Source organism: Peromyscus leucopus, chromosome 16_21, assembly GCF_004664715.2.
Source record: "Peromyscus leucopus breed LL Stock chromosome 16_21, UCI_PerLeu_2.1, whole genome shotgun sequence".
NCBI classification, from domain to species: Eukaryota; Metazoa; Chordata; class Mammalia; order Rodentia; family Cricetidae; genus Peromyscus; species Peromyscus leucopus.
In genome coordinates this window covers 70,065,692-70,082,605 of record NC_051084.1, presented here as the reverse complement: position 1 = coordinate 70,082,605, position 16,914 = coordinate 70,065,692, and the positions used below count along the sequence as shown (strand labels likewise).

Sequence of the window (16,914 nt, the reverse complement as noted above, 5' to 3'; positions counted from 1 at the left end):
AGTCACTGGTTAAAACCCCTAACCACACTCATCTCTCCAAAGTGGGTGTGTCTTTAGATCAGGAAATACATTCATCTATATGCCCAGCCTACTCACTCACCTTGAGCTTGGTTAGCTCTGAGTTGGAGTGGCCTTCTTACTAAGAAATCTCACTTCCTGTCTTCAGTGCTCACTTCCTGTCCACTCTGTGTACCTGTGACCATTGTTGTTGGCTCTGCTCTCTCCACACAGGTAACAACATTGACTCAGGAGGTCTCGCAACTAGGGAAAGATATGAGGAACATCATGCAACTTCTAGAAAACATCTTGTCACCTGAGCAGCCATCAAGGTTTTGTTCTCTGCATCCTGCTCCAATGTGTCCTTCCAGAGAAAGCCTACAGACCAGGGTGAGCTGGAGTGCTCACCAGCCTTGCCTACATTTTCAGGCAGGTGGAGCGCAGCTTTATCATGGTAATGTCACCTCTGACATCTGGAGTGTGGATCCCTCCTCTTTGGGCAGCAGCCCTCAACGAACTGAAGCTCATGAGCAAAACCCAGCAGACAGAGAACTGCATCATTCTCCAAACCTTGATTATTCCCCTTCCCACTGCCAGGTTATCCAGGAAGGTCACTTGCAGTTCCTAAGGTGCATCTCCCCCCATTCTGATACCACACTGACACCTTTGCAGTCCATCTCAGCCACTCTCTCATCCTCCATCTGCTCCTCATCAGAAACATCCTTGCACCTGGTTCTCCCAAGTAGATCAGAAGAGGGCAGCACCACCCACGGACCTGTGAGTTCCTTCAGTTTGGAAAACTTACCAGGCTCTTGGGACCAAGAAGCAATGATGTCAGCCTCTACAGAATCCTTGGAGAACTTTCCAGAAGTTGTCACAAGTACAGCAGATGCAAAGGACAGCAAAGCCATAAATGTATGATATCAGCACATAAGGGCAGCTTCCAATGCCAAACTGCTGCTGCATGACAGCTCTAGTTGGCCTCTGGGGCCTCTAGTAGGCATGGTGCCCAAGCATTGTTGGGAATTCTGCAGAAAAGAGGGCAAGGGGCCAGAGAAAGGCAGATCCACTTCTCTACTGTAGCAAACAATTTCTAGATCTTGAAAAGCATCAACCCTTGTTATGTACAGGTATTAACTTACTGGTCTGTTTGGCAGACTTTGGTAACCATCCTATGACCCTGAGGGTCTGAGTAGATAGAAACCCCAGACAAAGAGTTTAGGGATGAGTTTTGTCATAGTGCATTTGTGAAGTGCAGCAAAAGTCTTTCCTGAGTGCCTGATTGTCATTCCTGAACAGTATCTATAGCATTGTTGGCCTCGGGGGTGCATGGCTCCCACTGATCTATTTTCCTTTTTGTGAAGGTAGAGGGACAATTATTACTGCATGTCATCTCCTAGACAATCAGTAAAATAAAGCTGGTAGCCAGTGGTTAGCTAGCCACGCGTTATTTGCCATGTAAATGAAAATGTCTTTATTTATTGAAAAAAGCTATTTTTATAACGTTGGTATGAAATATGTATTTAAACTATTTATAAAAAATGAATGTTTTCTTTTCATTTTGGTAAAAAAAAAAGCTTGCTGTTTTAACAAGAAATGCACTACTGTTATGTACAGTAAATCAAAAATTATTTATCATTAGAAGGTTGTAGTTTCTAAAGGAATCCTCTTTTATCTGCATGCAGTTTAGAAAACAGAAAAAAAAGTGAACCCTCACATTTCTGGACTACCAAAATATGACAGTGGGGTCACATTTTATTATTGAAATAAAAACATGGACTCAGTGTGAACTCCATGAGGTTTGGCCTGGTAATGGAGAGGGCTACTCATCTCTGCTGACTTGTGCAATGCTGTGGAGCCAGCAGCAGATGTAACAGTCCTCTGAGCAGTGTATTATGTGGTTTAAGAACCTAAAATTTGTGTGTATAATATGTGATCATAACCTACACTGAGCCTTTGGGTTCAAAACTATGAATGTGTCCTACTCTAGTTCCCCATTTTAGGAAAGGCCATGGAGCAACATACATCTCCAAATGAGGCCAAGACTTGTGGACTATGACTGCTGGGCACAGTACCCATTTAAGACTGCCCATGATACTCGATTAACTTAGGGCAGCATTGAACCTTTGAAGTTAAAGCTCCCCATGGGGCTGACAGCTACACAGCAGATGCCATGTGTGTGGCAAGAGAAGGGAAACTTGGGATTACATGGCTAGGATCTTCACAGCTAGAACCCAAAATGTTTCCAGTACTTCACACACACCAACATGCAAATTCCAATGCTATGTTTGGCAATGATATAAACACATTCATTTAAGCTGCATATTGTATTTAAGGACATTTAGGCCTTCATCTTCTCCAGTTTCCCAATTAGTCCATATTCTGGAGCTCTTCTGGCCTTATATCCACTACAGAGGATAAACAATGCAGAATTTCATCATTAAAAAATATCAAAACAAGCTGAGGTTTCTGGTGTTGTGATTTGTACACCCTAACCTGGCTGGAGCGGCAGAACCAGAAAAGAACTCTTAAGGAAACAACACAGGATTAGGCAACCTACCCAAAGGCTGAGGCAGTCTATTTTTCACACTTTCAACCTTCAGTCTTTTCTTAAGTTTGGGGGAAACTGAGGAAAGAGCAACGGTCTAGATTTCATGTGTTCATTTGCATCTCCCTTTCTTCTTTATGTTTGACTTATTTTAAGTGCTACTCAAAGAGAGTTCATTGAACCAACAGGTTCATGAAGTTCCACATGATGAACCAGCAGGAATATTACTGATGCCAAGTACAGAGACTCACATTCTATTCTCTGGTATTGACTGTATAGCAAGAGATGTTTGGAAATTACATGTATTAGTCTCTCTCATATAACCACCAAATTATAGTAATAGTCATCATCGTTCCTATTTTAAAAATAAACAATTGGGATATTTTTTTTAAATTTTCCTCATCATATTGTTTTAAATTTTAGAACATATACACAAATGACCACTAATGATGCTTCATATCCACACCCACCCTTTGCTGCCTTTTAAAATTCATAAGTAATTAACTTTCTTCTAAATCAATAAATAAATACTTGCTTCTGGTTTTTTAAGTAGGTGATTAAGTAGGAAGTCTTACTCTCTAAGGATTTGGGATGGCCAATGACATGTTTGGAAACACATGATATTTTTCTAGACAGCATCTTCTCTTCTCTCAGTTGATTTTAGTGGCTTAAGAACCAGCTGGATAAAAGCAAACAAAACCTCAGAAATGGCAGGGCTCCCAAGGTCCCTTATTTGAGAGTGCCTTCCTCTTCAGAACCAACCTCACCTCCACCGTGACACACAAGATTCTTCCACATCTGAGGCAGCACTTGATTGATCTAGGCGATGCAAGCCATGATGTTGCTATAGGAGATGAGAAATCGTACCTTTTTCTTGTGTGAGGTTCTCTGATGGCTACCCAGCAAAGAACATAGCTGCCCATCTTCTCATCACAGGTGCAGTTTGGGATTCCAGCATTTCCCCCTCACCCACCGACTGCTGAGGAACAAATTCCAGATCCATAAGTAACATAAATAGTTATTTTCTTTACAAGTTCACTTCCTTAAAAATACCATTCAGAAAAAAATTATTTTAAAAAATGAAAGGGGGCTCCTAAGAACACTTGCTGCTCTTTCAGATGACCTGAGTTCAATTACCATGATCTATACCAGGTAGCTCACCTGCAACTTCAGCTCCAAGAAATACCATACTCTCTTCCAGCTTCCTCAGGCATCCACATGCATGTGTACACACACACACACACACACACACACACACACACACACACACTTTAAAAATAAAATGTAATAATATTATTTAAATCTTCTATATGTAGTTCTGTTTAAGTAAACCAGGCAGAGTATGTGAGATCTATTTGTTCAATGTTAAGAGGAATTTTCTCATAATTGAAGCTAATTATAAATACAGCTTGTTATTATTACCTTGCTATTAATAGGCAAGTGTCCTCTCAAATATTGGCTATTGGACAGAATGATACTGTTCTGAATGTTCTAGACTATCAGATGTGAGCTAGTATGTTTGAAACATTGAACATCTGGCTCTAAGCCAGTGCCTAGTCTGAGGGACTTACCACTTGGTGAGCTCCCTGGTGACTAACATATAATAAAAATTAAAAATACTGGTCTAAACTCTCCTGAAATACAAGTTTACATTTTATTGATGTGTATATAAATGGACCAGCATCTAAAACCCATAAAAGAGAGCCATGAGTCTGTAGTCACATGTTCATAAGCTTGCTTAACCCCAAAGTTAAGTTAGTCTCCAACTTTCATTCAAATCATGCATTTCACAGAGGATCTTAAGAAGGTAGACATTCAGAACTCTGACTTCAAGATATAGTCTGGATGGTCCTTGCTGCATGACCTCAGGCAGTTATTTGATACCTCTGAGTTTCAGTTTATTCATCTAAACTTAGGGCTTACACCACATCTAACTTGCAGCACCTCAGAGAATTACAGAAGCAGTTTAAGTGAGAGCCCACCGCCTGGCACGTAAAAGGAATACTAAGCAAATGCCAATGTATCCCCCTGGCCTTCACCTCCAGGTCCTCTCCCACTTCCCTTCATGCTCTCAGTTTCTTCCTCCCCACACTCTTCTACTCTTCCTTACCTCCAGCAGCCTCCGCCCCAGCTCCTTTTTCTCCCCTGACCCTCCTTCTCTTTTCCCTTTCCCTCTGCTCTCCTCCTGTCCTCTCTTATTCTCTGTTCCTTGTCTTAGGCTAGTGTTTGAAACATGAGACCAAAACATGTCTTTTCTCCACAGATCAGAACACAACTTTCAACCCATCACAGGCCCTTACAGTGCCGGGACCCAGGTCAGCACTCACCTGTAATAAAGAAATTTGTAACGGAGGCAACAAGATAGAAAAAAAATCTATCGTACTTGCTCCCAGCCTCTTTAGCCCCAAACCATGTGGCCTTGGGTTTATTTGAGCAAGAGGTATTTTGCAAACCTCTTTACAATTACATAGACTCATGGAATTTACTCATTAAGAGGAATGGGTTCCATAAACACATGCCATTTTTTTCTATTGCTCGTTTTCAAATTTCTCTTAGGATATTTGCTATTGCTTTGGAGTTCACAGAGAAGTCATATCCACTACCCAAGGCCATAAAAAAAAAAACTGTATAGATTAAGAAAGTCCTCAGAAGTTTCTCAGTGGTAAGTGGTTGTGACCCTCAGAGCTGATGAAACACTCAGCAGTTCACAGGGAAGCCTTCAAAGCTTCCCCTGAAACCCCAGGAAGCCAGTGGGTACCTCCAGAAGAAATGAGTAAAATGTCACTCCCTGCAGCTAGTGTCCTGAAAGAACTTGTCCCTTGGGTTCCATCTTTCAACAACAGAGCTGAATAAATAGCTCTTGAAAGATGTTAAGGCAGGCCAACAAGGCAGAGACACCCTACATCCACACCTGTTCTTTCTAGCAATTAATATGCTATACATTCTAAAAAGAAAGAAAAAAAGACAGGTAAGCAAAATATAGCTTGAAGGTAAAGCATTTTCCTCTTGGGCTGTTTCCTTCTGGCTTAGGTTCCTCCATTTGGAGAGAAGAGCCTGGGACTAGAGGGAATTTTATGCTAAAGTTGATTAAGTCTCTATACTCTCTCTCTCTCTCTCTCTCTCTCTCTCTCTCTCTCTCTCTCTCTCTCTCTCTCTTTCTCTCTCTCTCTCCCTAGTTGTCTTGAAAAAGTAAAACGTGTATGATACATGTGGGCACAACAAAGAATAAATTGGGAGAAAATGAGACTTAAAAGTGTGTCCATGCTTTTTATTCTTGAGAACAAAATTAATTGGAAAGAACTGGGTTTTTTATTTTATTTTATTTAGGAATTCCCTTTAGGGTGAAGAGTATCATATCCCCCTTGGTATTACCCCTGAACTCAAGATATAGCTCTCTCTTACACTGAGGTTTATTGTCCCAAGGGAGAAAAATCCTAGAACTCAACAGACAGGTCATGGTCTGAATAGTGCTGAGAGGCACATACCTGACTGTCCTATTCAGAGAACTGCCTGTGGTCACTGCAGCCACATGGCTAGTGTTCCCTGGGTCTATTAGGGCCCCTTACTAACATTTGCAGTGATATTCAGGAGTTGAAATCTCCATTCCTGAATGTTGCCTTGGTAACCTGTTGCCCTGAATAAGCGACATTGTCTCTTCCTACTCTAATCAGAGAGCCCGTAGAGTCAAATCAAATAGTCACCACTATCTTCTGATAGCCAAGCAGAACTTGAACTCTGGATATGAACCACCACTCTATCTAGACAGGAGATGTCAACTGAGGGGGATGTTAGGCAGGAGGAGTTGTGTGCATGGTAATGGTGTCTCTATCATAAGATGCTCACCAATTTCTTCCTGGAGACTCATCACTTTCTCTTTGAACTATTCTCCGTTTTAAACTGTGCTGAGAGATGGGCATGTGTTCCAATTAGAATCGACCTCTGACACACCATCTGTCCTATTTCTGAGGTGTAGGCCATGGACATGTTTATGAAAATGCTGTCTTAAGATGGCTTATGAGGCTGAGATTGAGAGAAAAATGGTTACAGACTATAACAGAGGCTCACAACTGTAGAACTTGTGACATCAAGTCCCCAAGCCTGAAGATAGTAGTTCCAAGGCTTCATTCATGTTTATTTCAAATAATTGTTTTACTCAGACACCAGAGCTTCAGGTTTCAACAAACAATTATGCCACTATCAGCCATAACAGAACTATCATCCATAACAACAACAACACCATGATATTTTGACCACACTCACAGAAAATAATGTGCCATCTAGGATCTGATTAGAGATAGTACCCCTTGATGGCATATCATACAGAAAATTATTCTTCTGTCATTAAAAATTATTTCTTATTTTAATGTTACTTAGGTCCCTGCCATGAAAAAAACTTTACAGGGTGTAATGACTAATCTTGGGTTTCAACTTGACACACCAAGTGAAGAGTGAACCTCATTGTCCCCATCAGATTGCCCTACGGAGAATTCCTTGATTGTTCATTGACATAGGAGGACGCCAGCCCACTGCAGCCAGTGCCATCCCTAGGCAGGGTAACGTGTGTGTGTGTGTGTGTGTGTGTGTGTGTGTGTGTGTGTGTGTGTGTGTAGCAGGGAAGACCAGTAAGCAGCATTCCTCAGTGGTTTCTGCTTCAAGCTTCTGTCTTGAGTTCCTGTCTTTGTTTCCCTTGATGATGGCCTGTGACCTGTAAAATGAAATAAACCCTTTCTTCCCCAAGTCAAGAAACTAGAACACAGAGATTCACTATTTTGCTTTTGAGTTTTAAGACAAGCTCTCATTTTTCAGCCCAGTCTGGCCTCCAACATGTGGCAATCTTCTTTCCCTTGCTCCCTGGGTGTGGGAGTTACAGGGTTGCACTACAGAGCCACCATGCATAAGAGAGATTCACATTTAAACAAGTTAATTTTTTCTCTGTGGAACATACATAGTGCTTATATGTTTAGAATAGGCCTACTAGGTCTTCATCTCTCGAATGCATAATAAAATTATCCTTATAAAGCTGGTTCCTGAAGAAACATAAAGAGAAATGGGCAGAGATGGAGTAAGTGCTTAACTCTACTGCTTGACTATTTGGTTTCTTAGATACTTTCTTCGTTCATCTCTGAGGCTGAGGCATAGAAGCATGTCTGGAGATTTTAGTGAATGATTTAGGGGATGACATCAGAAAACCTTGGTTGGAAAGTGGGGAGAAAGGCAGGCAAGGAAAGACCAATGAGTGATTTTATCACTGTAGAAGATCACTGTACACATCGACTCAATACCCTATGGAGTTTGGGGTATCATAGAGCAGGACTGACTGAATTAGTGTGGCTCTCAGACCTCTTGAGAGAACTATTGCTGCAGAAGACAGGAGCTAATGCAGGAACTCACAATTGCTCAGTCAGTGGAGTGTTTAGAAGTAGGGGGTGAATAAAATACATTGTATCTAAGTATGAAATTCTAAATGAAAATATATTTTTTAAAAGGACTATGACCATGTAATGAAGCAGAAGTCAGATTATTCATCATCCAACTTCCATCTGTCAGGGATCTGAAGGCTGCTTTCATGACTTGAACTCCACCATATTCCTGGCTTGCCTCATCTGTATGATAAGCCAACGCCTGAGGAGAGAGTTCCAGGTGCTTGTATGGAATGTGCTGGCCATGACATGAAATGGTGTGCATACCATAGATATGGGCAAGGTTAATAGCATCTGCTACTTGATACAAACAGGCCCAGTAAAAAGACAGAAGCCATGTAATAGTTTGAAAAGGGAATGCTTAATGTAAAGGAACATTAATTATTAATAGGGGATCAGATCCTAAGAAAGGATAAAAGAGAACGGTAAAGGACATCCTGTGGTGGAAGAAGGGTACCAATGCCAGGGCATATTTGGAACAGGGCCTTCAAGGGATGGGTCCAGACTTTGTTGGTAAAGATATAGATGTTGCCACAAAGACGTCTTCTGGGTTGCCTCCATAAGATTGGCAGGCAGGCAGTGGAAGGGCTGAGGAGGGAAAGTAGGAATAAAGCTTGGGGGAGGAAAGTGAACAAGGTAAGTTCAAGAAAGAACACAGAAGGAGCTGAAGCAGAGAGTGCCTCAGATATTACTGGGCACCTCTGAGATGTAGAAACCACCCACACAGCAATGCAGTGCACCAAGGGAAGGAGCCCCTCTCTGCAGCACCTCTCCAGCACCCTCTACAGGCAATGTGGGAATACTACAAGTTCCAGTCCAGAATCAAGCAGGGCACAATGCAAGGTGACAACTGACAACAGATGACCCTATTTACATAAAATCCTACTGTGTAAAGTAACTAGAACAATGAAGATTTCAATTAGCTTTAAATTTTTAAAATACTCCTTGACAGTCATTTTAAATAAAAACTATCACTCAAAAGCTCATTGGATTTACTGCTTACAAAAGGATCATATTTATCAACATCATTATTTTATTAGTTTAATTTACTAGTTTTGAAATCATAGAGTCTTTCTAAAAGGGTTTATATTCTTTGTGAAAATGTAACTAATGTATCTCCCACTACCTGGTCCGTAGACATCTTTTGTTACCAAAAGTAAGTTTAATGAAGACCCAAGGGTTTCTTCTGCAATCGATGACAAATACAACATACCCATTTGAATCCATATAGAAGACACTCCCACATTTCCTTATCTCTTTTACAGGAGGTTTTGATAAGCAAAGGGGAAAATGAGGAAGATAGGTGGGTATGAGGAGGATTAACAACTGCCAAGCAGATGAGAAGCTGGTGCTCAGTTCTCAAAGACTTTCAGGGAACCAGATCTGTGTCTCTTACCTTCTGTGATGTCAAGTCTTGATTGTCAGCTTGGCACACTAGGAAGAAGAAACCTCAGTTGAAAAATCACTTCCATCAAACGAACCTGTGGATAACACTATGAAAGTAGTTCAAAGGGCCGTGACCCTTTGGGGTTGCTATCAGATATTTACATTGCATTTTGTCACTAGCAAAATTACAGTTATGACATAGCAGTGAAATAATGTTAAGGTTGGGAGTCACCAAAAGGTGAGAAACTATTAAAGGTTAACAGCATTAATAAGGTTGAAAACCACTGCTCTATGGGGACATTTTCTTGGTAGTTAATTGATATAGGAAGGCCCAGTCTAATCCAGGTGGTCTCATTCCTAGGAAGATGGTCATGGGTTATATAAGAAAGGTAAATAAGCAAGCGAAGGGAGTAGGTCAGTGAGCAGCGTTTCTTGGTGATCTCTACTTCAATCATCTGCCTTGCTTTGCTTTCCTTGATATGGACTGAAACTCATAAGAAAGAAAAAAAGCTTTTTCTCCCGTAACTTGGTTTCATCAGTGTTTTATCATAGCAACAGAGAAGTAAACTGGATATATTTGCTAGCAGAGTCCAAAGCACCAGGGTGAAATCTGATGTAGCATGCTTTTCTCCCTTAACTTCCTCACTAGTGATGTAACTATCAATTAAAACATCTACTTGTGATGTCTTTGTCATATATTCATCCAATTAATTAACCTTTCTCTCAATTAATTAATCTCTTGACCCATCAGTATGTTTCTGATTATTAACTTACTGTTTCCTTCCACTCAAGTTCATAGTCATCTATAAACCAATAACCATTTGTCTTAGAGGCTGTTGATAATCAAAACATGTTTCTTCTTCCTTCTTGTTTCCAGGTTTCCCTTAAATCCACACTCATCCCTTTTAGATTCCAAAGGTTACACTCCACACAGCTCCATACTGAAGCTCCCAGACTCTCCTGGATGTTCATAAGTATATACTTGACATTGTCCTGAACCTAAATTTGGAAGAGAAACCTTAGCTGGGGTATAGTGGCAGACTTCTATAATTCCATACTGGGGGCACAGAGACAGAAAGCTGATGCTTTTACTTTAATGCCAGCCCTACCAATATAATGACATCCTACCTCAGGACAACATCAAGAGAAACCACAAAAGCACATCGATTTGTAAAACCCTTTCTAAGTGTAAGTCTGCAAGTGCTCAGAGCATGTAATATGAAGTTTATTATATAGATGAAGATATTGGAGCCAAAATCGAATAATGAGCCTGAACTTTTAAGGAATTATAAAAATAGTTAAGAGTTAATATGCCAAGACAGGGTGGCAGGTGCTAGTGCTACGACCAAAACTTTATATGTCAATTCATGTTATCCTAACAATCTTATCAGATATTTACTCTCATCATCATTTCATAGTTAATGAAACTGAGGGGGAAACAAAAGAGACAGACATATTTCTAGTGTGGCCGGTCTAGGTTTTGAGTCAAGTTATGGCTAAGGCTTTCCACAACAGATGAAATCAGTCTGCAGGCATGTATTTCATGCTCAACAACCATGTGACCTAGGCAAGGGTCATTGTCCATGTGGAGACTTATAAGATCTGTCATTGCACAGTTCCTCAGTACCAAAGTAGCATTCACATCAGGCTCTTTGAAAGACATGCTTTCTTTGTGCATCTAATTCTACATCAAATGGGAGTAAAGACTGAGTGGAGACAGGACTTTGATATCTCAACTTTGAACTGTAGTTCTCAGGGTCAGGCAGGAACTCCACACAGCATTTTTCAGACACTGTCTTCAGCATCACTAACCTGTTCCCTGAGCATAGTCCCTTTGAGGGATTTTTACTGTCTAGAAAATAAATGACCTACGTGCATAGCATTTTATTCTTATTTCTCAAAAATTACAAGTCAAAGGAGTTGACTCCTTTTCCTAATGTGTAAAGGTCCTCCAATAGCTTGCCATTGATAGCTTAGTTCCTGCTGTGGGACAATAGGATGGAATGCATACAAGACTTCTCCTTTTTCCAAAATAAAATGGCATGCCCTTGACACTCACATGCAAACACCCAAAATGGGCAAACAACTTTTTCCTCATTCTCTCATTAAAATATAAGTTAAATGTGAGTCTTCCTGTCCTAATTTAACTATTCTGGGATAAACATGATTTTTTTTTGAGGGGGGGGATTCCAAATTCTCAGGTATGTTGCCAGAATCTTCTTTGTAAAAGAATGAAATCATTGTTAAGTGTTGAGAGTTAATGAAGGTTCTTTATCCTCCCTCATCCTGTCCTCATTAAATCCCTATCCTGTAAGTTGAAATATCAGCACAAGAAAGTCAGCACAAATGTGAGATAAAATATTTCCATCATCTACTCAGAGACCTCTGCCAAATATCAAAGTTGTTGACTTAAATGGAGTGTAAATATACTTTGAAAACCATATATTGAGGGACCTCACTTCCTTTATTCACTAGGGCCTGTTTAAAAGTAGGTTACTCAAGGAGAGGGCCATGTTAGAGGCCACAGTAGACACACAGGAGCTTTTGTGTGGCTGTCTTTTTATTGCTCTAAATGAAATCAGGAGTGATTCACTTGAAATAACTCATGTATTGAAAGCGAAGAACTCCATTTTTCATTTATAGAGGGTTTTCAATACAGTACAGGAGTGTCTTCATTTTTTAGGTAATTAGCTGTGTTCATTTTCAATCATCATGATGGGCTCCTATCTCTGACATAACAATCTGCAGGAAGAGAATGTACTGAATCCAACTGCTGAGAGGCCCAGAGATGCTTTCCTCCTGGTGTTTACTCCTTCCTATGACCCCTTCCTCTTGACTGTGGGCTGGACTTAATGAATTCTTCCAGCAAATAAAAAAAAGTGAAATGATGTCACCTCAACTGTGACATAACAAAGGAGTGTGACCTTTCTTGCTAGTATTTCATTTGGGGAACTTACTTACTGAGGTCAGAGTCTGCTAAAATCTTACAAGGGACTGAAGTCTTTGCAAGTTGCAAACAATCCCGTCTTAATCCAGGAGACCCTTGAACTGGACATTAGCTCTTGTGATGGCTACAACAATAACAGCTATGATGAACACACTGCATAGCATCCCAGCCTGTGTTTTCAATGCAGTCTTGTGTGAGACTGAGACTCTGACACAAGGCTTATCCAACCTACCTTCCAATTCCAGACCCAATGCAATGGAGTTCTTTCATGACATTACCCTCTGGGATAAATTGTTGCACAGCAAGTGATAACTTATGCACTCAAAATGGGACGGTTTGTTTTTCAGTTGAGCAGAAGCCAATTTCTCCTTGAAAGAGTTACAAAGCAAAACAAAATGAAATAAACACAGAATACTCACTTCAAGGTGGATTGCTTGGGAAGTATGGCATAAAGTAAAATGGAATCCTCATCTGGAATTGAAAACTTATGCTCTCTCTTTTGGACAAGATAGGGGCCTGTTAGCTTCTGTTTTCCTGTTTTGTTTTGTTTTTTAAACTGTCCAGTTACAGTATAGCCAATTAGAACTCAGCTTCTTGTATTTGTCCCTCCAGTGTTCATAACCCTCTCACTTCATCAATTAGCTAACATGGTCTCCAACTTTCATGTAGATCTGTCCACTGAGATACCTGTTTACATCATAACCTCGTCCCATTAACTACAGAATTATCAGCTCCATTTATACACGTGGAAATCTGAAAGAGATCATATTCAGCATGTGTGGAAGAACTGAAGTGAAAGTCCAGTCTCAAGGGCTTGTCCCTCAGCTTCTCAATTACGGATGGTCTCTGCAGAAATTTAAAAAGCAGTTCAAGACATGTGAATGGCATTGTTCTCACAGCCCTGTTTAGTGGAAAACCCCATCCCTAAGCCAACTTTCAGTTACCTGACAATAGCAGGACTCATCATCAGAGCCAAGATGCAACACATTTCCACTGTTGTCATGAGTCCCAGATCCTCCCTATGTCTTAAGCTAGATCCTTTATAAAAAGCAAGTGCCATTACGCCCTGCTTTCTTTTCCTTTCCACCCTGTCTTAAAGTTATCCTCTGCATACTTTCCTCTCCATCAATAAAATTCACATGAGATCTGTTGCATAGTATGACTTTTGTAGAAATAACCATCTTATTAAATAAGAAACACAGAGCCAATGCAAAGATGAAAGCCCAAGAGCTCAGAGCTAAGAGCCTTACCCTTCACTCTGCAGCTATGCTCTTCAGCCAAGAGACCTACTTCCTGTGTGTTTGTCTTTATATAGACTTTCTGTCCTGCCTTCTCATTGGTTGTAAACCCAACCACATGACCGCCTCATCACTGCCTGTCTCTACAGACCTCCAGGTCTTCTATAGTTGGTATTGAGATTAAAGGCGTGTGTCTCCATGCTGGCTGTATCCTTGAACACACAGAGATCCCCCTAGCTTTGCCTCCCAAGAGCTGGATTAAAGGCATGCACCACTACCGCCCAGCTTCTGGGATGGCTTGCTATTAGCTCTGACCCCCAGGCAACTTTATTTATTAACATACAAATAAAATCACATTTCAGTACAAATGAAATATCACCATAGAGTTTATGTTGTTCCTTGGCTTAAGTTCACTAAGGTGCTACCTGTTGCTTAAATCATAACATTTGTGTCAAGCTTCAGTAGGATATCCTGGTGCATATGCCATCTCTTCTCAGGGGTCTGAGCCATACCAGGACCACCTGCAACAGGCTCATTTTCCCACTAACCAATCTCTGTGCATCCCATCCAAGACCATCAATTGGTAAATTCCCCTCCCAGTTGGCAAAAAAAAAAAAAAGCTTCCCTGAGTCCGAGGAAGTAACTATTGAGTGTTGGGCACCCCTCTGGTATTCTTGGAGGTGGAGGTACCCCCAGCCACAGTCTTTAAGGCTATAGTTAATCCTCTTAATCCTAAGGTCCCCACCACTGACCATTTTCCTTGGGTCAGGCTTAATTTTTGAACATGGTTTTTGTCCTTCGACTTAATTCAAAAGGCTTGGTACCAGCCAGCCATCTACATCTTCTTGGGCTCCTTAGTCTTTGCCCTCGAACTGTGAGGTGACAACCCATTGTTTGACTTGTGCCTTCATTCAGTTCCCCCTGAGTCCTTCAGAAACCTCAGAATTCAGGCTCTGGACCTCCTCTCCACATCACCTATGGGAACTGCATCACAGTCTGTACCTCCAGGTTCTCCTTAGGGATGCCTTTTGGAGAACCTCAGCCAGCTACACCTAGCACCTGAGTTAAGGGCCTCTAACCTTATCTGCCTTTGCAGTTGAATATGACCTCAATACCCCTTAGATAACCATCCAAATGGCAGCCTAATGACACCCTAGATCCCAGTATTATACAGGACCTTTACAACTATTGCCAGCAATTGGGTAAATGGAGAGAGGTTCCCTATGTCCAAGCTTTCTCTTATCTTCGCTCCAAGCCTTCCTTCTGTTCTTCCTGTTCCCCTACTCAGCTCCTTCTAGCTGTAAAGTCTGAACCAGAGGAAATCTCCACCATTATTGATTCTGCTAACCAGTGCCCCCCCCCCACAACCAGCTCCAACACAGAGCTTCTTTTTCTTCTCTGGCTCCTTTGGTCTTCTCTTCTCGATCTCCTGCAATGTCCTACCCTAACCATCTCATTCCATCACCCACTTTCACCCCACCAGCAGCCTTCAGTCCCCCCCTCACCACTCACCCCACTCTGCAGTTTGACCTCCTCCTTTCTCCCTTTGTGAGAGGTTACCAGGGTGGATGGCCTGGTCAAGTACATATTCCCTTTTCTTTAAGTGAACTCTCTCAAATAGAAAAAACAAAACAAAACTGGTGTTTTCCCCTCTAACTCCTCTACTTTCATTAAAGAATTCCAATTTATCATCCAATCCTATAATCTCACCTTACACACACACACACACACACACACACACACACACACACACACACACGATTCTAACAAACAACCTACTTCCCAAGGAGTGCAAGTGAGTTTGGGATCAGGCTAGAGCACATGCAGATGAAATCCACCAAACTCACACAGCACACCCAGGTGGGGCTGAGGCAGTCCCCAACTGAGATGCCCAGTGGTACTACAGAACCCTAGAGGGCATTCTAGGTAGAGATCTGTTTACAACTTGCCTCCTGGTTGGTCTTGTAAAGTTGCCCTTAAATCAGTGAACTATAAGAAACTCAAAGAGGTCATGACCTATTTCATTTCCCAGAGTTTCCCTGACATTAGGGCCAAGCTTAAGCATCTGGAGAGAGGACTCCTAACCCTGCAGGCTTAAGTCTTAGTGCTGTCCTTTCAAGTCTACCATGTGAGAGATAAAAAGCCCACAAACAGAAATACAAAATGTTGGCCAAGGCCATTCAACCAGCTTCAGAGACGGCTGTGGCTCCTGTGCCTCCTAAGGGTCGAGGACCACCCTCAAGGTGGTCCCTGACTCAAATGTGGTCAAGAGGATCACTAGGCCCAGGCTTGCCCTAATCCCCAAAGGCTACCCTGGCCATGTCCAAGGTGCCATCAAGAGGGATATTGGGCTGTTGACTGCCTCTGTGTCCCTTGTAGCACAAGGACATCAGACCCAGGTTACCCTCCATCCAATCTCTAAGGCCCAGCCATGGACTACTAAAGGGGTCCCAGGCGCTCTTGGCCTGACCACTGTCATTTCCTACAAGGAACCCCAGGTAGTCATTATGGTATCAGGGTGACCCATCTCCTTCCTCTTAGACACCAGGACCACTTACTCAGTCCTGATGGAATTTTGGGGAGCCCTCTCTCCTCATTTGCCTATTGCTGGCTTAAGGGGACAAACTTACCAATCTCAACAGACCCCACCATTCAATTGCATTTTTAGGGGCATTCCTCTCACTCATTCTTTCCTGGTAGTGTCAACCTGTTCTATCCCTTTACTGGGAAGGCATCTTCTAGTCAAAGTGGGAGCCTCTATTTCCTTTGCTCTCTCATTTAACTAGCCCCAGATTCACCAGGAACTCCTTTCCTCCTTCTCCTAGTTCCCCAACAAAGAGGTTCCAACCTGTGATTTCCTTTGCCAGCCTCCCAGGTAGACCCCCAAGTCTTGGCTATCCAAGACTCCTCTGTTGCCGAACACCATTCCCCCTATCATCACCAATGACAGGAACTGGGTACTGGGCTTTGATGAGGAGTTCTGATGTTGCCAGGTTACTGAAAGTTGGCTTAGGGATGGGATTTTCCACCAAACAGGGCTATGAGAACAATGCCCTTCTCAAACCTTCTTCTCCAGTCAAACACAGATTACTTCTCTTCTCATTCTTGTGTTGAAACCTTAGAGGAACTACTGTTCCATCCCTCATGCACACATTGTCTCAGGCTGTCTATGCCTAGTACACAGACAGCAGCTCCTTTTTACACAAAGATACCCAAAAAGAGAGCTATGCACTATTGTGTCAGGTGCTGAGGTCATCAAGGCATAAACCTTCCCTGCCCACACCACTAATCAACAGGCTGAACTAATAGCTCTCACCTGTGCCTTCCAAGTGTCACAAAGACAATCCCTAAATGTCTACACAGACTCTAAATATGCCT

The 16,914-nt window shown here is 41.9% G+C and overlaps 1 protein-coding gene across 1 annotated transcript in view; it reads left to right on the top strand.

Annotated features, from left to right (window-relative positions):
* Kcnh8 (potassium voltage-gated channel subfamily H member 8) overlaps positions 1 to 3,020 on the top strand; it is a 373,567-nt gene extending 370,547 nt beyond the window's left edge. The window contains exon 16 of the mRNA XM_028890182.2: positions 232 to 3,020. Coding sequence (XP_028746015.1) covers positions 232 to 918 — 687 coding nt within the window. The 3' untranslated portion in view covers positions 919 to 3,020. The remainder of the gene's footprint in view (positions 1 to 231) is intronic.
* Positions 3,021 to 16,914: the final 13,894 nt, after the last annotated feature.